Source organism: Mobula hypostoma, chromosome 17 (assembly GCF_963921235.1).
Source record: "Mobula hypostoma chromosome 17, sMobHyp1.1, whole genome shotgun sequence".
Classification (NCBI taxonomy): Eukaryota; Metazoa; Chordata; class Chondrichthyes; order Myliobatiformes; family Myliobatidae; genus Mobula; species Mobula hypostoma.
In genome coordinates, this window is record NC_086113.1 from 8,369,716 (window position 1) to 8,393,555 (window position 23,840).

General features: G+C 41.3%; 1 protein-coding gene across 5 annotated transcripts in view; it reads left to right on the forward strand.

Moving 5' to 3' along the window:
• Positions 1-23,840, forward strand: part of colq (collagen-like tail subunit (single strand of homotrimer) of asymmetric acetylcholinesterase) — a 106,539-nt gene that overhangs the window by 19,312 nt on the left and 63,387 nt on the right. For 4 of the 5 annotated variants that reach the window (XM_063069291.1, XM_063069290.1, XM_063069292.1 and 1 more), the window contains exons 3-4: positions 16,811-16,920; positions 18,375-18,476. In XM_063069291.1, the coding sequence (XP_062925361.1) occupies positions 16,811-16,920; positions 18,375-18,476 (212 nt within the window). The remainder of the gene's footprint in view (positions 1-16,810; positions 16,921-18,374; positions 18,477-23,840) is intronic. The other variant, XM_063069294.1, reaches the window with a different exon arrangement.

Consider the following 23,840-nt stretch of genomic DNA (forward strand, 5'->3'; position numbering starts at 1 on the left):
CCAGCGGACTCATATTTGCACTATCTTCAGCCACTATCCTCCAGAGACATCCTACCTAGTCCAACTTCAGCTCCCTGCCAGCCTACACACCCCCACCTTATGTACAGCCTGTACACAGTAGAAGAATTCAGGTGACAGGTGGGACGGCTTCACCCTCTGTTGTGAGGTTTTAGACATCTTCTGCCACCTGGGATCTTGGTTTCTTGCTGCATTACTGACTTGCAAACTGTTCAGCTAACAAACAGTTCACAGGAACATGTCCTTGCCATAACTTGGGAATGAGCTGTATAATTACCTTAGGTTTACAGTGGGAGCAGTGTATCTGAATCTGTGTCAATGCCAAAGTACATTAACCTGCTGTTACATCAACATCTAGAGTTACAAAGTTAGGAATTGTCTCTATACATCCGTACGGCAAGAAACCCTGTAAAATATAAAGTAAATTTCCTGTCAATACCATCTAATGGAGTATAAGAGTTTCCAGTGAATGTGGAATAATTTCTTGTTTCACAATAGTGACTCAGATTCAGATTCAATTATTATGAAGCATACAGTGAAAAACATTGTTTGTGTTAAGAACCAACACAGCCAAGGATGTTAACAACCTGCAATGGTCACCGGACATCGTTCACAATGTTCAACACAACACGCAACACAGATTACAACATGCAACACACAATACAACGCGTAATCCACAATAGAACATGCAACACTGAACAACAATTGGCAAAGCAACACAAAACACAACAAGCAACAAAACAGCAACTGAAAAACAAGCCACATTTCTGCCTCCCACCCACCTATGCACATACACAGACCTCTAACCCTAGGAGAGGTCACCTTCAGTCTCCAGCCTTTGGTAGACTCACAGATTCATAGACATTGGGCCTTTGACTACTCCAGCGGATTCACAGAAATTCACAGTCTCAGGGCTCTGGCATAGGATACTCGATGATAATGATCAGAGGAATGATAGATGGAACACACACAAAATGCTGGAGGAACTCAGCAGGCCAAGCAACATCTATGGAACAATGTACAGTTGACGTTTCGGGCTGGAACCCTTTGACAGGACTGAATGAAAGATGGAATTTAATCTTGATATGTATGATGCACATATTGATTTATTTTTTATTTATTTGTTTGTTTATTTATTTAGAGAAGAATTGTAGAACAGCCCTATCCGGCCCAATGAGCCTGACTGCCCAGCAACCCACCTATTTAGCCCTAGCCTAATCACAGGACAATTTACAATTTCAAATTAAACTACTAATGTCATAACGACATACATCAAAGTTGCTGGTGAACGCAGCAGGCCAAGCAGCATCGAAGTAGGTCAAGAGTCCATCTTATTGTACTAGGAAACCATTTAGTCACATAACAGTGGAGTAGAAGCTGTCATTGAGGCCCAAAACTGCTCACAGTACTCCAAGTGAGGCCTCACCAGTGCCTGAGAAAATCTCAACATTACACCTTTTTTTATATTTTAGTCCTCTTGAAATGAATGCTAATAATGCATTTATCTTCCTCATTACAGACTCAACCTGCAAATTAACCTTTAGGGAATCCTGCACAAGGACTTCCAAGTCACTTTGCACTTGAGTGTTTTGTTGTATTTTCTCTCCACTTAGAAGATAGTCAACCCTTTCATTTCTTCTATCAAAGTGCATGGCCATATACTTTCCAACACTGTATTCCATCTACTATTTCTTTGCCAGTTCTTTTCTACCAGTCCTAATCTGTCTAATTCCTCCTGTAGCCTCTTTATTTCCTCAAAACTATCTGCCCTTCCACCTATCTTCATATCATCTGCAAACTTTGCAACAAAGCCATCAATTCTATCATTCAAATCATTGATATATAATGTAAAAAGAATCGGTCCCAACACAGATCCTTGCGGAACACTACTAGTCACTGGCAGCCAACCAGTAAAGGCTCCCTATATTCCCATTCTTTGCCTCCTGCCAATCAGGCACTACTTTATCCATGTTAGAATCTTTCCTGTAATACCATGGGCTCACGTGTGGCACCTTGTCAAAGGCCTTCTGAAAATCCAAGTACACAGCATTAACCAATTCTCCTTTGTCCATCCTTCTTGTTATTTCTTCAAAGAATTCAAACAGTTTTACAGGTAAGATTTCCCTTGAGGAAACCATGCTCACTGCGGCCTATTTTATCATGTGCCTCCAAGTACACTGAGTTCTCATTCTTAATAATCATATCCAACATCTTCCAACCACAGATGTCAGACTAAATGGCCTATAGTTTCATTTCTTTTGCTTCTCTCCTTCTTGAGCATAGAGTGATAGTTGCAATTTTTCAGTCTTCCAGAATCTAATGGTTCTTGGATGATCATTACTAATATGACTGCTATCTCTTCAACCACCTCTTTCAGAACCCTGGGGTGTTCACCATCTGGTCCAGGTGACTTATGTATCTTCAGACTTTCTAGTTTCCCAAAACCCTTTCTCTAGTAATGGTAACTTCACATACTTCATGACCCCTGACAGATGGAACTTCCACTATACTGCTATTGTCTTCCACAGTGAAGTCTGATGCAAAATACTATTCAGTTCATCCACTGTTTCTTCTCCCCCATTTCTACCTCTCCAGCATCATTTTCCAGCAGTCCAATATCCACTCTCACCTCTATTTTACAGTTTATGTATCTGAGTAAACCTTTGATATCCTCTTTAGTATAATTGGTTAGCTTACTTTCGTATTCCATCTTTAACTTCTTAACGATTTTTTTAGCTGCCTTCTGTGATTTTTTTTAAAAGCTTCCCAATTTTCTAAATTCCACTAACTTTGATCTTTTATATGCCCTCTCTTTGGCCTTTATGTTAGCTTTGACTTCTCTTGTTAGCTACAATTGTGTTGTCTTTCTTTTAGAATACTTCTTCCTCTTTGGGATGTATGTATCCTGTTCCTTCTGAATTGCTTCCAGAAACTACAGCCATTGCTGCTCTGCTGTGATCCCTGCCAGTGTTCTTTTTCACTCAGTTCTGGCCAGCTTCTCTCTCACACCTCTGAAATTTCCTTTACTCCACTGAAATACTGATACATCTGACTTTAGCTTCTCCTTCTCAAATTTCAAGGTGAGTTCAATTATATTATGATCACTTGCCCCAAAGGGTTCTTTTACTTTTAAGTTCCCTAATCAATTCTGGTTCATTGCACAATACCAATCCAGAATATCTGACCCCCCCCCCCCAAATGGGCTCAACCATGAGCTGCTCTAAAAAGCCATCTCTCGTAGGCATTCTAGAAATTACCTCTCTTGGAATCCAGCACCAACCTGATTTTACCAATCTACCTGCATATTGAAATCCCTCATGACTCTTGTAACATTGGCCTTTGGCATACATTTTCTATCTCCTGTTTCAAATTGTAGACTACATCCTTACTAATGATTTGGGGTTTGTATAACTCCCATTGGGGTCTTTTTCCCCTTGCAGATTCTTAGCTCTATCCACAATGATTCAACACCTTCTAACCCTATGTCACATCTTTCTAATGATTTTTCATTTTTTCACCAAAGAGCAACACCACCACCTATGCCTTCCTTCCTGTCCTTTAGATACAATGTGTATCATTGGATGTTAAACCCCTATCTATAATCTTCTGTCAGCCATGATTCAGTGATGCTTACAACATCATATGTGTCAATCTGTAACTGTGCAACAAGTTCATCTACCTTAATTGGTATACTGTGTACATTCAAATATAACACCTTCAGTCCTGTATTCACCCTGTTCAATTTTGTCTGCCTTTTATATTGCAACTCATCCTGGACAAGGTGTAGCACCTGCTTAGCCCCCTGATCGGGATCATGTGAAGCTATGCAAACAGGTGGTGGATGGTCATGTGACCAGTTGGTGCATATCACAAGTCCTGATTTTGTGACCACTGATGCCAGGTAGACAGTCTCTGGAGTTTTGATAATGGCTGTGGTCACCCGTCTTGTAAAGACACTGTCCAGAAGAAGGCAATGGTAAATCACTTCTGTAGAAAAAATTGCCAAGAACAATCATGGCCATTGGAAGACCATGATCACATACATCGTACAACACGGCACATAGCGATGATGATGGTAATAGAAAGCATCGTATCAAGATGAGTCACAACTTGGTATGGTAAATGTTCTGCCCAAGTCTATAAGAAATTGCAGAGTTGTGAATGCAGTCCAGTCAATCAAGCAGCTTCTCCTTCATTGACTCCATCTGCATATCTTGCTGCCTCGGAAAGGTAGCCAACATAAACAAAGACCCCTCACATCCCAGACATTCTCTCTTCTCCCATCCTCTGTCAGATTCAGATTTATATGTTGCATGTACATTGAAGCATACAGTGAAATGCTTCATCTGCATTAACAACCAACACAACCTAAGGATATACTGGGAGCGGTCCGCAAGTGTTGCCAACATAGCCTGCCCACAACGTTCAGCAGAACAATACCAGCAGAAACAACAACAACAACAACTCAAGAAGACAACAACAGCAACACAAGACCCATTTCCCACCCTTCTGCCCACGAACCACACCTTCACAGGCATAGAGAGGCCTCCAATCCCTCGACAGGCCAACTCCACACTTCCAGTCCTGCGCCCTGGATTGTCAGACTCACAGACATCGGGCCTCCGTCTTCCAGTTTTGTTGCTGGACTTCCGGTCACATTTGGCCTTCGGGTCTGGAGTTCCAGACTCTCGTAGAGCTCTGACCCCTGTGACCCAGGCAGAATTTACAAAATCTTGAAAACACATACCATCAGAGTCAAAGACAGCTTCTATCCTGCTGTTTGCAGACTTTTGAACAGACCTGTCATATACTAAAGATGAACTCTTGATCTCCTGATCTACCTCATTGTAACCCTTGCATATTATCTGAATCAGGTTTAATATCACAAGCATATTTGTTGAAATGTATTGTTTTGCAGCATTAGTGCATTAGAATGCATAATAAAAAATATAAATTACAATAAGAAAAATATATAAAAATTAAATTAAATTAGTAGTGCAAAAAAAGAGCGAAGTAAAAAGAAAAAACATAATAGGTAGTGTACATGGGTTCATTATCCATTCAGAAATCCGATGGCGGAGGTGAAAAAGCGGTTCTTAAAGAAGTGTGTGTTTTTGAGCTCCTATACCTCCTCGTTGGTGGTAGTAATGAGAAGAAGGCATGTCCTGGGTGACAGGGGTCCTTAATGATGGATGCTGCCTTTTGAAGGTGTCCTTGATGCTGGGGAGGCTGGTGCCCATGATGGAGCTGGCTGAGTTTACAACTTTGAGCAGTTATTTCCGATCCTGTACAGTGGCCCCTCCATACCAGACAGTCAGAATGCTTTCCACGGTACAACGGTATAAATCTGTGAGTCTTTGGCGACATACCAAATCTCCTCAAATTCCTAATGAAATATAGTCACTGGTTTATCTGTTTACCTGCACTTTCTCTGCAGCTGTTACACTGTATTCCATATTCTGCATTCTGTTTCCTTTTACTGTCTCCAACCTGCCTGGATACCTTGCAAACAAAAAAAATACTATGTCTCAATACACATCACAATAATAAACCAATGTTACAATGTTAATTCCTGTTGGGTACCTGCTTTCAGATGATTATAGTGTTGTATTAGAAGTGTACAATTGGATTCATTTTGGCAATGTTGGCTTATATTTTTTTAAAAAATGAATTGCATAATGTTTGCAAGCCAGGATAGTATGATATAGGGAGTAAACAGTTGTCCATCAGCAGGCACCCCCTCTCCACACAGCTGGTGAATCCAAAGGAACGTCAGAGAAATTTGGCACCTGCAGCATCGCAGAAGTTGCCACTCAGGATTGAACTCAAGGTAGGACTGCCTTAGGGACTCCAGATCCGAGGTTTACCCCTGAAGCTTTGCCCGTGAGTGGGTACAGCTGCAAAGCAGTGGAGGTTTGAAATCAGTTTTCCTTGACCTGGACGAACTGCTAACCAAGGCTGATGAGCCTCATCTGCCCGGCTGCATAAGCATAATCTTACTGCTGTACAAAGATGCATGAGAAAATGAAATTATCATGAAAACATAAAGCTGTTAATTTTTGTAACTCCAAAACATAAACCTTCATTTTTACTTTAAGTGAGGGGCACATATGACATGGCGGCATAATGATAAATGCCATTCACTTACTCCGTACATATAACTTGTAATGAATGTAAATAGCAAAGAAAGCTTAATCAAAGGTATATTACAGATATGACTGAAATACTAAATACACATCAATCCTCCCTGCTTAGCTATAAACTCCAACTCATTATAGAATGCATCTCAACTCTATACACACACGCAAACAACTATGCTACATAATACAACTACTATACAGACATCCCCATCTTAGTAAATTTTAAATTGTCCCATTCAAGGCTAAAGGTTTAATCACTGTGGAGGATTTCTTCCTCTTGTGGGTAATGTCTTTCCCAACAAGAGAGGTCAGTCTGCTTGGCGGGTGAGACTTGTGGCTTTGAAACAATCTCAGTTTCGGAGGTCTCCTCTGTTGTGGTTGCAGGAGTTGACTCTGGGACTGCAGGAAGTGGTTCTGACAGTCTGGACACCTTTCTTCTTAAACAATTGACTCTGCTGTCCTCAATTGATCGATGTGTTGTCTCCAGATGACTTCAGACACAATCTCCACTGTGTAGGAGAGTGGTTCATTTCTGTCCTTAACCTTTGCAAGTGCCCACTTTTGATCACCTCTGTAGTCCCTCAGGAGTGCTTGTCCAGAAGTGAAAATGGGTGAACTGGATCTGTGCTGCATATTCCAACTATTTTGGGTGGCCCTGTAGACCTGAGACAGTGTGGGGTCTTTTCAGGTTTCCCTTTGGATCATCTCTGCAGTAATCGGAAGACCTTCAATTTGCATTAGGGAAGCGTCGGGAGAAAAGTCCTCCTTTGTAAATTTTTCAGGTATTTTCTTTTCCAAGGGTAAACAGGACAATCTATCAGTGCTTCCTCTTCAATTAGTTTTCCTCTTCAATTCAATCTTGTAATTGTGTCCTCCAAGAAACAGAGCCCATTAATTGCTGCTGCTGGTAGTGGAACACCCTTCTGTGTGTAGAAAATGGACACACAGTGGCTAATGATCAGTAATGTAAGTAAACTCTCTCTCACACAAGTACTGGTTAAAATGTTTTTACACCACAAACCAGATTCAAGGTCTCTCTGTCAATGTGTGTGTGATTTTTCTCAGCAGCAGTAAGGAAATGTAATGCAAAGGCTCTGAGGTGTTCACTTCCATCATTCATAACATGAGACAAGACTGCACCTTTGCCATAAGGCAATGCATCACAGGTAGACTTCACTGGTTGATGTGGATTATAATGTGTAAGTACAGTACCTGACGTCACCATTTCCTTTCTCTTTTTGGAAAGCCACCTCACACTGCTTTCTCTGTTACCATTTCTTCCCAATCTGCAGTAATGATTTCAAGCAGTGGAGCACGGTAGCCAGGTTTGGCAGAAATCTGCTGTAGCAATTGATACATCCTAAAAAGAGCTGCAACAGTGACACAGCCTTGGGGCATCCACCACTGCTTGAATTTTCTCAGCACACTTGTGTATCTTTATGCATCAATAGTGTGACCACAGTAAATTAAGCTTGGTTTAAAGTATTCACACTTGTGGCATCGTGCTCTGAGCAGCCTTGTAGCACTTGGTCCATATCTTTCTGCCAGAGTGTAGGTGTAGATGCTACTCCAAAAATAAGCCTATCATAGGGATAAAGCTATTTGTGAGAGTTTATGGTGAGAAACACTTTGGACTCTTCTTCCATCTCCAACTGTAGGTAGACCTCATCTAAATCCACTTTGCTGAAGTGTTTTCCTCCAGAAAGGTTTGCAAAGATATCCTCTATCCTGGGTAGAGGATATTAATCTACTTTCACTACTGGGCAATGGTGACCTCAAAATCACTACAAAGCTGGCTAGATCCATTCTTTTTGGCTACTGGGACCACTGGCATTGCCCACAGGATTCACTCAACTCTGGAAAGAATTCCTTCAGCCTCCATGTGATCTAGCTCACAGGCTATTTTATCACATATTGTATAAGGAACCAGATGGGCTTTGCAAAATTTGGGTGTGGCATTTTCATTTAACATTATTTTACCTTTGAGATGTTTGAGTTTTCCACTGCTGTGGCACTGTCCAGTAATTCACTTTCAGTTGACTGTATTGCAGGGGGTGTGGCATGAAAATGGTGAATGGATCACCAATCAAGTTATAGTTTCCTCAGCCAGTGATGACCCCACAATGCTGGCCCTCCTGTGTTTACCACATACAAACCCAGAGCAGCTTGTTAGTTGTTGTATTTCACTGTAACAAATGTTATTCCCATATGAGTAAACTTTTTATCCAGTATAAGTTCCTAGTTGGATATCTGCAGGCTTCAGTTCATTATCTTTGAAACGTCATTCAAACTCACATTGTGGAATGACTGAAACAGCCAAGCCAGTGTCAAATCCCATTTTAATTAATTTGTTGTTCACTTCTGGTGTAAGCCATATTGCTCGTCTGTTTGTTAGGTTTCACATGGTAGATCTCATGGTTATTCAGTCCTGTACCACTCTCATCATTATCAGATTTTTCATCAGCAGCATGCAGAATAAGGCTCTTTTTGAAACTGCAACTTGACTTTTTATCTTGTTCTCTTCCTTGTCAGTCCATTTATTTTATTTTACCTGACATGCTCTTTGTATATGTCCTACTTTGTAGCATTTTCTGCAATAACCCTGCATTCGTCTGGTGTATATGAGCCCCTGCCTCATTGGTAACACAAGTTTTTTGGCCAGGCAGTTTTCTGCTTGGACATTGCAATTTTGTTCACGCTCGCTTTCATTACTGACTGCAACTCTGTCTGCAGTTTCCACTGATACAGCAATTTTAACGACTCTTTTAAGTATGTGTGGTGCTTCAGTTAGGATGAATGCCTTCTTGTAAGATTCCACAAACTAAACAATTTCTCAGTGCATCATTAAGCCCTTCACTGAACTGACAATGCTTAGACAATCTCTTCAATTCAGCCACGTAAGCTGAAATAGGCTCCCCTGCCTTTTGATTCCTCTTATGAAACTTAAAGCATTCTGCAATCGACAATAGTTCCAGTTGTAAATATCCCTAAATTACTTGCACAATATCGCCAAAGCTCATTTCAGCTGGTTTGGTGGACATTAAACTTCTGTGCAAACTATATGCTTTTCCACCCAATTCACTCTTCTTCATTGGCTATTTCGTTTGTTTTAAATTACAGCTCAATTCACTCGGTATACAATATCCCGTTACCTTTTGTGCAATGGAATACATCTGTCTTTCCAATGTAGCCAGCCATTTCTGCTCTTTTTTTAATTAATGACTATTATCACCTGGTACTCACTGTTTATGAACCCGTGAATTCATCCGTTTTCAGCCTTTTTTTAACTCAAACGTGTTGCTGCACTTCAACAGGTAGGCAGTCATCTCAGGTTTATTTAAAACTTCCTCATCACCACTGTTATGTTTTGCAACTTCAAAACATACAACTAATTGAACGAAAAAGATGCACTTGTACTTTGTTTTTACTTTAAGCGAAGCATCCACATATGACATGATGGCTTAATAATGTATTCCATTCACATACCTTTACATATAACCAGTAAAGAATTACATAAACAACAAAGAATGCTTAATCAAACAATATATTTACAATATTACTCAAATGCTACTGAAATGTTAAATACCACTGAGGTAAACTACAATTTACTACAATAATATTCAAATTAATCACTGTCATTTGAAAGATTGAACTAAATTACTGTATGTACACCAACTGGTCCTGTATTCTCTCAAGTTCAGAAGAATGAGAGATGGTTCTATTGAAATACACAAATACCTCAGAAGGTTTGAAAGGGTAGGTGCGAAGTTAATTCTTTTCTTGTTTGGGATATAGAGAACCTGGTTCGCAATTTCAAAATAATTCATGTTGGGCAGAGATAAGACAATAAGACATAGGAATAGAATTAGGCCATTCAGCCCATCAGCTTTTCCCTGCCATTCCATCGTAGCTGATTTATTATCCCTCACCAGCGAGCAACTTGCTGATGAAGTACACCTGCAGTATTCTAATTTCTTAACATGTACATCAAATCATTGTAAGATATAATGAAATGTCTCATTTGCATCAACAACTATCACAGTCTGACTATGTGCTGGGGACAAGTTTTACCAAGTGTCTGGCACCAACTGAGCATGCCCAGAAGGCAGGTGCATAGGGTGGAATAAATTTCAAAGTATATTTATTATCAAAGTATGTAGACTATATACAACCTTGAGATTCAACTCCTTACAGGCAGCCACAACACAAACAAACCCAGTAGGGCCCATTTGAAAAAACAAACCGTCAAACACGCAATGTGCAGAAAAAAAAAACAAATCATGCAAACAGTAAAAGTAAGCAATTGACATTCAGAACTGAAGATAACAAAAGTGAGCCCATAGCCTCAAAGTCAGTCACAACTAATCCAGGAACCCGCTAATTTCAGGCCACAGCCTCAGTTCACTACTGAGACAAGCAAACCTCACAGAGCAGCAAGCTGAACACTGGCCTGTCCCTTACCTCTGACCCTGACACCCTGACCTTTTCAATCTGGCCTGGAGCTTAAATTTGATAGGCTGTCGAGCCTGGGGCCCCACTGCCTCAATCCAGCATGTAGCTGACCTTTCTGTCTGGCCTAGCGCTTAAACTGGTCAAACCTTGGGCCATTCCTTTCTCTCAGAATAATCTTCCTCTGCTTCAATTTGCTATGTTCTTCTGGAATATCTCCAAGTTCTATTTCTGCACTGTAAATGCCGGTGAGATCATATCACCTGTATGGATGTCACACACCACATCTGGTATGAATTGAAATCACAGAGTACAACTTGCTTAACATCTGTATTTCACCAGTGGAATTCCATCCACTTTAACAACAAAGCCCCTTTATACTTTGAACAGGGCCTCTGTCTCATTATCATTGAAAATAGCCATATCATAGTCATAGTCATAGTCATACTTTATTGATCCTGGGGGAAATTGGTTTTTGTTACAGTTGCACCATAAATAATTAAATAGTAATAAAACCATAAATAATTAAATAGTGATATGTAAATTATGCCAGAAAATAAGTCCAGGACCAGCCTATTGGCTCAGGGTGTCTGACCCTCCAAGGGACGAGTTGTAAAGTTTGATGGCCACAGGCAGGAATGACTTCCTATGACGCTCTGTGTTGCATCTCGGTGGAATGAGTCTCTGGCTGAATGTACTCCTGTACCCAACCAGTACATGGAGAGTGACGTAGTTAATTCAGAAACAAAGGTTCTGAACTTAAAGAGGGGTAACTTTGAAGGTATGAGACATGAATTAGCTAAGATAGACTGGCAAATGACACTTCAAGGATTGACGGTGGATATGCAATGGCAGGCATTTAAAGGTTGCATGGATGAACTACAACAATTGTTCATCCCAGTTTGGCAAAAGAATAAATCAAGGAAGGTAGTGCACCCGTGGCTGACAAGAGAAATTAGGGATAGTATCAATTCCAAAGAAGTAGCATACAAATTAGCCAGAGAAAGTGGCTCACCTGAGGACTGGGAGAAATTCAGAGTTCAGCAGAGGAGGACAAAGGGCTTAATTAGGAAGGGGAAAAAAGATTATGAGAGAAAACTGGCAGAGAACATAAAAACGGACTGTAAAAGCTTTTATAGATATGTAAAAAGGAAAAGACTGATAAAGACAAATGTAGGTCCCCTGCAAACAGAAACAGGTGAATTGATTATGGGGAGCAAGGACATGGCAGACCAATTGAATAATTACTTTGGTTCTGTCTTCACTAAGGAGGACATAAATAATCTTCCAGAAATAGTAAGGGACAGAGGGTCCAGTGAGATGGAGGAACTGAGCGAAATACATGTTAGTAGGGAAGTGGTGTTAGGTAAATTGAAGGGATTGAAGGCAGATAAATCCCCAGGGCCAGATGGTCTGCATCCCAGAGTGCTTAAGGAAGTGGCCCAAGAAATAGTGGATGCATTAGTGATAATTTTTCAAAACTCGTTAGATTCTGGACTAGTTCCTGAGGATTGGAGGGTGGCTAATGTAACCCCACTTTTTAAAAAAGGAGGGAGAGAGAAACCGGGGAATTATAGGCCGGTTAGCCTAACGTCGGTGGTGGGGAAACTGCTGGAGTCAGTTATCAAGGATGTGATAACAGCACATTTGGAAAGCGGTGAAATGATCGGACAAAGTCAGCATGGATTTGTGAAAGGAAAATCATGTCTGACGAATCTCATAGAATTTTTTGAGGATGTAACTAGTAGAGTGGATAGGGGAGAACCAGTGGATGTGGTATATTTGGATTTTCAAAAGGCTTTTGACAAGGTCCCACATAGGAGATTAGTGTGCAAACTTAAAGCACACGGTATTGGGGGTAAGGTATTGGTGTGGGTGGAGAATTGGTTAGCAGACAGGAAGCAAAGAGTGGGAATAAACGGGACCTTTTCAGAATGGCAGGCGGTGACTAGTGGGGTACCGCAAGGCTCAGTGCTGGGACCCCAGTTGTTTACAATATATATTAATGACTTGGATGAGGGGAATTAAATGCAGCATCTCCAAGTTTGCGGATGACACGAAGCTGGGTGGCAGTGTTAGCAGTGAGGAGGATGCTAAGAGGATGCAGGGTGACTTGGATAGGTTGGGTGAGTGGGCAAACTCATGGCAGATGCAATTTAATGTGGATAAATGTGAAGTTATCCACTTTGGTGGCAAAAATAGGAAAACAGATTATTATCTGAATGGTGGCCGATTAGGAAAAGGGGAGGTGCAACGAGACCTGGGTGTCATTATACACCAGTCATTGAAAGTGGGCATGCAGGTACAGCAGGCGGTGAAAAAGGCGAACGGTATGCTGGCATTTATAGCGAGAGGATTCGAGTACAGGAGCAGGGAGGTACTACTGCAGTTGTACAAGGCCTTGGTGAGACCACACCTGGAGTATTGTGTGCAGTTTTGGTCCCCTAATCTGAGGAAAGACATCTTTGCCATAGAGGGAGTACAAAGAAGGTTCACCAGATTGATTCCTGGGATGGCAGGTCTTTCATATGAAGAAAGACTGGATGAACTGGGCTTGTACTCGTTGGAATTTAGAAGATTGAGGGGGGATCTGATTGAAACGTATAAGATCCTAAAGGGATTGGACAGGCTAGATGCAGGAAGATTGTTCCCGATGTTGGGGAGGTCTAGAACGAGGGGTCACAGTTTGAGGATAGAGGGGAAGCCTTTTAGGACCGAGGTTAGGAAAAACTTCTTCACACAGAGAGTGGTGAATCTGTGGAATTCTCTGCCACAGCAAACTGTTGAGGCCAGTTCATTAGCTATGTTTAAAAGGAAGTTAGATATGGCCCTTGTGGCTACAGGGGTCAGGGGGTATGGAGGGAAGGCTGGGTTCTGAGTTGCATGATCAGCCATGATCATAATAAATGGCGGTGCAGGCTCGAAGGGCCGAATGGCCTACTCCTGCACCTATTTTCTATGTTTCTATGTTTCTATTATGTAGTGGATGGGAGACATTGTCCAAGATGGCATGCAACTTGGACAGCATCCTTTTTTCAGACACCACCGTCAGAGAGTCCAGTTCCATCCCCACAACATCACTGGCCTTACGAATGAGTTTGTTGATTCTGTTGGTGTCTGCTACCCTCAGCCTGCTGCCCCAGCACACAACAGCGAACATGGTAGCACTGGCCACCAGAGACTCGTAGAACATCCTCAGCATTATCCGGCAGATGTTAAAGGATGTAAAAGCAGGGGATTGTCTATGAGCTTTGAGTGTCTCTTCTGTAGATGTTGATCTTCTACACTCTACTTCAATCTTGGAACTCCTGGACTGATATACAAGAGGTTGTGAATCACTGGATCAGATTTCTACTTTTGTTATAATATTTACACCTGGGAATCGACATTTCCTAAGGGAAACATGCATTTAAAAAATACAGATGTTGGGAAACTGAAATTAAAATGAAAAATGAAGTAACATTTCATGTCATTATGTTTCAGACCTCATATTTATTATGTCCCTGGTCTTGTTGGTTCAATTGAAAAGGCAAATCCCTGTTTCTGGTGAAAGGCCATTGGTATAAGAAAATCATCAAGATGTTGCATGATCCACTGAGTATTTCTGGCAGTTTATTTTCTCTGTTGATTTAAAAAATAATTATACCTATTTAAGTGCTCTGGGCCTGTCCTTACTGGAGTTTAAAAGAATGAGGGGGTATCTCATTGAAGCCTATCAAACATTGAAAGGCCTCGATAGGATGGACATGGAGCGGAAGTTGGTAGATTCTTAATTAGTCAGAGTGTCAAACGATATTAGAGAGAAGGCAGGAGAATTGGGTTGAGAGGAATAATAAATAAGCCATGATGGAATGGTAGAGCAGACTCAATGGGCCAAATAGCTGAATTCTACTTCTATGTCTTATGGTTTTATATCCTTTAGAAAAAAAAAATAAACATCTAGATCCCAGCTGCTACCTAAAGAATTTTTAAATTACATAAATCCCAAGGGATTTTCTTATTTTGGAAATGCAAATGATACAATTAATTATCACTTTTTACCTACATAAAGTTGTTAATAAGACCAGTATTTATAACCCACACATGGATACCATTGGGGCTTCCAGGAATTTGCCTCAGGGGCAATTAAGTAACTGTAAACATCTCCCCAGTCAGCACAACATGGAGGATATTGTTCCATGGCCCTGCTGCATCTATATTGCAGATGGTGAATAGGTTGGTGTTCAAGTGTCTTTACTACGAAGCCGTGGTGAGTAATTGCTGTGTGTCTAACATCATGGAGGAGGTACCATTCAAGCAGGTTTCTTTGTTCTGGATGAAGTTGAACTTCTTGAGCGTTGGTGGAGGGGTATTCCATCTACAATGGTTGTCCGTCTTATCCAACGATGACAGGAAACCAAGGCAGGAGGGATTTTAAAGTGGAAAAGGCGTTGCATTGGGGCAGTTCCACTCTCTGGACCTTAGAAGTCTGGGTCCAGTGGTATGAACAAGCATCACAAACTGGGGTCTTTCTTGGTTGCAGTGGGTGACCATGGTGCTTTCTCTGATTTGTCATGCCCTTCGCTCTCCATGAAGTGTTACAGAACCGCCTTCCTGGCTGTTGGATCTCATCCGCCCAGTCCACCAGAACTGACTTCGCATGTTAGGGCAGGCACGTCCCTATCTCACCGGGGTGAGGCTGCCAGCTACCCTCACCTGTTTTAGCCTGTCTACTGAAGAGGTGTATCGGGGTGTGGCCGCTGTCACATGCACACAGCTACTTGGAGCAGTAGATGAGAGCTGAGTGTTCGGAAGGGACCAAAAGTGAGTGAGCTGCCCCAGAATGGACACAGCAAGTCCATTCACCAGGAATGCTAACTCTACCTGGACACCCCGTACACCCAACAGTATTCCTTCACAGTTCTAACATTTACCTTGCGACTGCTGGTCAGTCTTTGGGCTGACAGGAGGAGAGTCACTCAACAAGTCTCTGAGCACTTAAGCGTTAATAATTGCTTCTTATAGTGGGGTTGTCTAATTGAAACCTATCGAATGTTGAAAGATCTTAATAGAGTGGATGTGGAGAGGATGTTTCCTATGGTGGGAGAGTCTAGGACTAGAGGTTACAGTCTCAGAATAGAGGGGCATCCTTTTAGAATGGAGATGAGGAGGACCAGAGCGTGGTGAATCTGTGGAATTTGGTGACACAGGCAGCTGTGGAGGCCAAGTTTTTATGTTTATTTAAGGCAGAGGTAGATATATTCTTGATTGGCCAGGGCATGAAGGGATATGGGGAGAAGGGAGGAGACTGGGGCTGAGAGGAAAAATGGATCAGCCATGATGAGATGGCGGTTGCAGACTCGATGGGCCAAATGGCCTAATTCTGCTTCTATATGTTATAGTTTTATGGTCTGGGACCAGAGGGCACAGCCTCAGAATACAAGGATGTCCTTTTATAACTGAGATGAGGAGGAATATCTTAACCAGAGGATGCTAAATCAGTGGAATTCATTGCCACAGACAGCTGTGAAGCCCGAGACATTGGGAATATTTAAAGCAGTGGTTGATAGGTTCTTGATTAGTAACGACATCAACTGTTACGAGGCAAAGGCAGAAGAATGGGGTTGAGGGGGATAATAAATAAGCCATGATGGAATGGCAGAGCAGACTTGATAGGCTAGATGGTTAATCCTGTTCCTACGTCTTACAATAATTGAAAATATAGTTTCCTCGTTGCCCTGTAATGGAAATAGAAGCCTTTAACAGTGACACTGAAATGTGTAAAGCGTGATCACCAAAGGACTGGATTTCTGCAAGCAATAATCCCTGTAGTTACGATGGGCAGCCTGTCACCACAGCTTATCTCCGCCTCATGCTTTCAAAATGATCCGACAAGCTGACTTGAGCAAAAATAACACTGCCAACAGTATCTAACTTATCAGAAATTAACTTGTCAATTTTGCTCATAAATATAATTGAATATTCAGAATAGTGGATGAATCCATGATTTTATTCAGATCGATACTAATATGAAGACTCTACTGTTGAGCTGTTTATAACTGAATTGATTTAGCATGACTACATATTGATTAGGACAAAGTAGGCATTAACATTTATGTTGCTTGCATGCATTGCTTTGTTCAAATTCTAGAGTTTTTTCTTAATTTGAGGAGTTGGAACACTAACCTCAGTAAGATTCTGTTTAATTGTATTTTGTGATGTAGCACTGGCGCCTGTGGAACACAAAAACAGAAGCATTAACAAATGCTGTCTCTTGACCCCTCCGCCACCCCCGATGTTTCCACCACCCATCTTCAGGGAAAGCAAAAGTCTTGTGAGTAATGTCAAATTCCTTGGTGACATAGCCACTCTGCATTCATTCTTACCCATTCATTGCATGATGATCCCAACTGTCCCCAGCTGCATGGATTGCATTCCTGTTATCTTGAGCTTTGAAAGCTTATAATTTTCATCTGGAACACACTCCTCATTAAAATGATCGCTGAAGAGATCAACACACACAAAATGGTGGAGGAGCTCAGCAGGTCAGGCAGCATCTATGGAGGTGAACAAACAGTTGACATTTTGGGCCAAGACCCTCCTTCAGGGCTGAAAAGGAAGGAAGAATATGCCAGAATAAAAAGGTGAGGGGAGGGGAAGGAAGCTAGCTAGAATGTGGCCAAACATTTTAATTCCAATTCCCATTGCCATTTCAACATGTTGGTCCATGGCCTCCTCTTTGTGGCATGATGAGGCCACCCTCAGGGTGGAGGAGCAACACCTTATATTCTGTCTGGGTAGCCTCCAACCTGATGGCATGAATATCAATTTCTCCTAACCAGTAAAAAAAAACACCCTTCCTCCTCCCCTCTTCTTCTATTCCCCACTCTGGCCTCTTCCCTCTTGCACCTAGTGGGTCCCCTCCTCCTTCCCTTTCTCCTATGGTTCACTCTCCTCCCCTATTGGATTCCTTTGTCTCCAGCCCTTTACCTTTCTCAGCCACTTGGCTTCACCTGTCAGCTTCTAGCTAGTCCTCCTTTCCCTATGCCCACCCACATTCTCGCTAGCCTCCTTCCCCTATCCCCAGCTTTTTACTCTGGTATCTTCCCCATTCCTTTCCAATCCTGATGAAGGGTCCTAACCTAAAACATCGACTGTTTATTCCTCTCTATAGATGCTGTCTGGCCTTCTGAGTTCCTCCAGCATTTTGTGTGTGTTGCTTTGGATTTCCAGCAGCCACAGAATTTCACGTGTAATAATTTGCTGATGCCATAGATATGAAAGACAGTAAGGGCCCAACATCTTGGGGAAGTCCTGGGTCTTAAGCTGCGCATTTGATTTTAATTCATGCACTGTACCCAGATGTTTCAATATGACCTGGTTCTGACATATAATTTTCAGGTGTTCTTTTTAATATCTATCGTGACCAATATCATGACACAAGGCCAAGACCGTGGATATATTTCAAGAGAAAATTGATAGTTTTCTGATTGGTCAGGGCATCAAAGGTTATGGCAAGAAGACAGGTGTATAGGGTTGAGTGGTATCTGGGGTCAGCCATGATAGAATGGTGGAGCAGACTCAATGGGCTGAATGGCCTAATTCTGCTCCTTTGCTTTATGGTCTTATGATATTTGAAAGCAGTTCTGAAAATGCATGTCTTTGAACAATAACTTAAATTCCCATGAGCAAAGTGAGTCCTTTTTGCTACCTTAGCATCTTCTGAAAGAATGCATTTATTTACAATAACAACATAAGACTTTTTTCTTTTAATGTTGCTTTCCTCAGGAAGAAATAAATTTGAAGAAAGTACCATTGGAAATAAAGTCAAATGAATCGTTATGTAATGTAACAGGTATAATTGGTCCTCCTGGGCCTACAGGTCCCCAGGTAAGATTAATAGACAGTTTGGGATGAAGGTCGATTGAATATCATTCTTCTAGTTTAAATTTGTATTATTTTAATGTAACCCAGTGCACATCCATTTAATTTCATTCTTATTCAGCAATTCAAAGCTTATGCCAACTACCTTCAAATTTTTCCCTAGGATCCATTACTTTTCTTTATGCCATTTTTTATATTTGTCTTCGATTAATCTTACTGAATAAAATGTCAGCCAACTGCAAATGTGCTTTTGTGCCTCATGAGACGTGGCGGGGGGCTCAGCTATACTCGGGTTATAGAGGGAAATAAATGAAGCCCCAACTCACATTTAGTGTCAAGTGATACAGTGGGTGGCAAGGTAGCATCGCAGTTAGCGCATCAATTTACTGCGCCAGCGATCACCGATCGGGATACAATTCCCGATGCTGCTTGCTACGAGTTTGTAATTCTCCCTGTGATTCCGTGGGTTTCCTCTGGGTGCTCCAATTGCTTCTCACATTTCAAAAGACGTACATTTAGGGTTAGTGTGTGGTGGACATGCTATGCTGGCGCCAGAAGCACAGGGACACTTACGGCTGCCCAGCACAATCCTCAGTGATTTAATCTGGCTCAAACAATGCATTTCACTGTATGTTTCGATGTACATGTGACAAATAACTAATTTTTAAATCTTCAAAAAATATTTTTAGCATCAAGCCCCAACAATTCCCTTCCCATCCGTGTACCGATTCAAATTTCTCTTAAATGTTGAAAACAAATCTACATCCACCCACTTCCACTGGCAGCTCATTTCACACTCTCATCAATAACAGTATTGATACCATTAGTGGTTGCACACGCAAGGTGCTGGAGGAATTCAGCAGGTCACGCAGATCAATGGAAGAGAATAAGAAGTCCACATTTCGAGCCAGGATCCTTCATCAGGACTCATATTCATATTATTAGTTTAATAGTACTAATATTATAATATTAATTTAATAGCTGTCTACATGATACACAAGCTGGTACAATATGGAGAACAAGCTGTTGCTCATGTCGCAGCTGATAAATCCAAAGGAATGGCAGACACTGACACAGTTTGGGATCAGCGGCATTGCAGGATCTGCTAGTCAACTTTGGACTGCCTTAGAGACTCCAGCTGTGGATTTTTCCCTTCAAGGTTTACTCCCAAAGCCTTCCCCAAGGCAAGGCAGAGGAGGCTTGAGATCAGAGTTTTCCTTCTCCTAGATGAGCTGCCAAGCATGGTAACTGGTTTGAAGGTGCCATCTTCCCCCATCTGTTGAAATGGCTCTGCCGGTCTTAGTCGCTAAGCAACATGTGAAGGCCAGGAGCTGGACTTGGTTGTCAGAGGCTATTTGAAATGCATGCCATTGGGAGCATATAATAGGTAGTGGGAGCTTATCCCCACTACCACCCCTGCTATGACAACCTTAAGGAACCATATCATATAATAATAATAATTATTAATATTGTTAGTTTAACATTGATATTGTTGTAACATCATATTAATACAATATTAATATTATTATTAATTAATAATGTTAAAAAGAGCAGGCTTGAAGCACCAACTTTTAATTCATATGTTCTTAATGTTATATCTATATGTTATACCCATCTCTTATGATTTCTTCTGCAAAATCTCCAACCTAACCCAATCTAATTCCTCTACTCATAGGCCATTTATAATTATGCATCCTGCTTTTAATCCTCTGCCATTTAGTATGATCTGATATGAAAGCGACTTTCTAAACTGGGTATTATTTGCTAAAGATTGATTTTGTTGCAGTCACATTAAGGATATGTCCGTGTATTCATTTTATATAAAACATCTTTAAAATAAACCAAACTAAATCTAATTGTCAATTTTTTTTAAATTAAAATAAAAATTATTGAAAACATAAAGGTTCATTTATAAATCTTAAAACATAATATCATATTTCAAAATTGTCACCATTTATGACCCAAGATTCATTTTCTTATTCATCAGTCAAAACAATAAAATAATATTGATTGAATAAACTACTGTACTGTAATTATGATCTTTTTCTTAACATGACAGATTAATTAATCTCCACAATAATTTCCAACTTTTAACATATCCTCGATTCAATAAAAATCATGTTTTAAAAAATAATATAATCCAGAAGGAAAGTAATTAGTTAAGGGAAGTAACGTAATTGTATGACTATCCTCAGGCCATTATTGTAATAGAGGAATGGCCTGATACATATTTAGATTTTGCCAGCAGTTCTATGGAGAAAAGTTATTGTGGTGTTCTTCACATGCCAGCCATGCCTTGTGTCCATGGTCATGCACTGTATTGCAGACGGAGAGGAAGGTGGAGGTCAGATACTGGAAGAATGGATTTTGTACCTGATACCTCAGGTTAACACAAAGAAAGGCTGGAGTATGAAGGGCAGCCCCATTCAAATGCCTAATTGAAGTAAAGTGTTTTGTTTCCCAACCACCATACGGTACTATGTTTTAACCAATATACAGTACTATGCAAAAGTCTTACGCACCCTAGCTATACATATGTGCCTAAGAGTTTTGCTCAGTGCTGTAAATAAATGCATTACTTCATAACCTTTTATGTCTTTAACAGTGTTCCTTTTTAAATTACTTAAACATTGCTTTTGAATGCTTCTATTCAGTTCAAATAAGTTTTGACATCAGTACAATCTCTGAAAGCCATCAAGGTCTCAAGTTCGGCCGACTGAGCCCAGTCATTACTCACAAACAACTCCAGCCTGTAAACTTGCAAATTAGTTAATATATTGATTAATGATCCTTTTATTGGGATGTGGATGTTGGCAAGCAACACGAGCATTCATTGCTTGTCCTTAGTTGCCCTTGAGAATGTGCTTGTGAGCTGTCTTCTTGAACACTGCAGTACTTCTGATGAGAGTAGTTCTTATGTTCTTTTTGGGAGAAAGTAAATTTATTATCTAAGTACGTATATGTCACCAAACACTACCTTAAGATTCATTTCCTTGCAGGCCTTTATAGAAAATAAAGAAATAGAATAGAATTTGTGGAAAACTATACATAACTGACAAACAACCAAAGTGCAGAAGAGAATAAATTGTGCAAATAAAGGTATTTGTGTGTATACTGAGTTCATGAAAGCGAGTCTACAGGTTGTGGAATCACTCAGTGTTGAGGGGAGTGAGGGTATCCATATCAGTTCAGGAGCCTGATGGTTGAGGGGTAATAACTGTTTCTGAACCTGGTGGTGTGGGACCCTCCTGCCCGATGGTCATAGTAAGAAGAGGGCCTGGCCCTTGGTGATGGATGCCATTTTCTTGTGGCTGTGCTCCATATAAGTGTGCTCAGTGGTGGGGTGGGCTTTGCCTGTGATGGAGTGGGTGTGTCCACCATTGTCTGTAAGCGTAATAGACTGGGTTGCATCCATCACTGTCTATAGACTGTTTCAGAAGTTGGACAAGTGATGGTGAAGGATGGTAAGATAATACCAGGTCAAACACGAGGAAATCTGCAGATGCTGAAATTTCAAGCAACACCCATAGAAGTTGCTGGTGAACACAGCAGGCCAGGCAGCAGCTCTAGGAAGAGGTACAGTTGATGTTTTGGGCCGAGACCCTTCGTCAGGACTAACTGAAAGAAGAGATAGTAAGAGATTTGAAAGTGGGAGGGGGAGAGGGAGATCTGAAATGATAGGAGAGGACAGGAGGGGAGGGATGGAGCCAAGAGCTGGAAAGTTGATTGGCAAAAGGGATAATGAGAGGATCATGGGACGGGAGGCCTAGGGAGAAAGAAAGGGGGAGGGGGGAAGCCCAGAGGATGGGCAAGGAGTATAGTGAGAGGGACAGAGGAAGAGAAAGGAGAGAGAGAGAAAAGAGATTTAAAAAATTAATAATAATGGATAAATAAATAATGGATGGGTTACGAAGGGGAGGTGGGGCATTAACAGAAGTTAGAGAAGTCAATGTTCATGCCATCAGGTTGGAGGCTACCCAGACGGAATATAAGATGTTGTTCCTCCAACCTGAGTGTAGCTTCATCTTTACAGTAGGGGAGGCCGTGGATAGACATATCAGAATGGGAATGGGACGTGGAATTAAAATGTGTGGCCACTGGGAGATCCTGCTCAGGTTGGAGTCACACTCAGGTTGGAGGAACAACACCTTATATTCCGTCTGGGGGAGCCTCCAACCCGATGGCATGAACATTGACTTCTCTAACTTCCGCTCTTGCCCCACTTCCCCTCCGTACCCCATCCGTTATTTCTTTCCTTATTATTAATTTTTTTTCTTTTTTTCTCTCTCCTTTTTCTCTCTCTGTCCTTCTCTCCTTGCCCATCCTCTGTGCTTCCCCCCCCCTTTCTTTCTTCCTAGGCCTCCCGTCCCATGATCTTCTCATATCCCTTTTGCCAATCAACTTTCCAGCCCTTAGCTCTATCCCTCCCCCTCCTGTCTTCTCCTATCATTTCAGATCTCCCCCTCCCCCTCCCACTTTCAAATCTCTTACTATCTCTTCTTTCAGTTAGTCCTGACGAAGGGGCTCGGCCCGAAATGCCGACTGTACCTCTTCCTATAGATTCTGCCTGGCCTGCTGCGTTCACCAGCAATTTTTATGTGTGTTGCTTAATACCAAGTCAGGTGGTTTTCAACATGAAGGTGAACAAGCAGTTGATGGTATTCCCTGTGCCCTCTACATTTGTCCTTCTAAATGGTAGATATCTCAAGTTTGGGACGTGCATTAGAGTAGTCTAAGTGAGTAGCCGAAGTATATTTTATCAGTACCAAGTAAATGTCCAGTTAGAAATTTGCTAAAAATATCCATTTGCACTGTACTGCTACTGCAAAGCCACAAACTTCACATCGTAAGTCAATGATGTCAAACCTGATTCCGATTCTGAATTGATTTTATAAAGACAAACTTTATTCGTCTCATGTACATTGAAACATACAATGAAAAACAGTGAAAAGCCTGAAAGTGTTGCCGTGCTTCTGGCACGAACATAGCATGCCCACAACTTATGAACCCTAGCCCATTTATCTTTGGAGTCTGGGAGGATAGCAGAACATTCGGAGGAAACCCGAATGGTCACAGGGAAAACATACAAAGGCCTGACCGACGGTGGCAGGTATTAAACCCCAACTGCTGATGAATGGAACTGTAAGGTGTTACTCTAACCACTACGCTTCCATGCCATTAAGTTCATGGGAGAGAACAAGACAGTTATTGAATGGTCCATATTTTACATTTTCAGTTTGAAGAAATATACTGGCTTCTGATCTTGGAAAATAAATCTGAACACAGACATTTAGTGCATTGTGTGATATCGTCATTTTCCAATATAAATTGAAGTTGGTTTGGGAGCTCATTCATTATGTGCTATGTCAT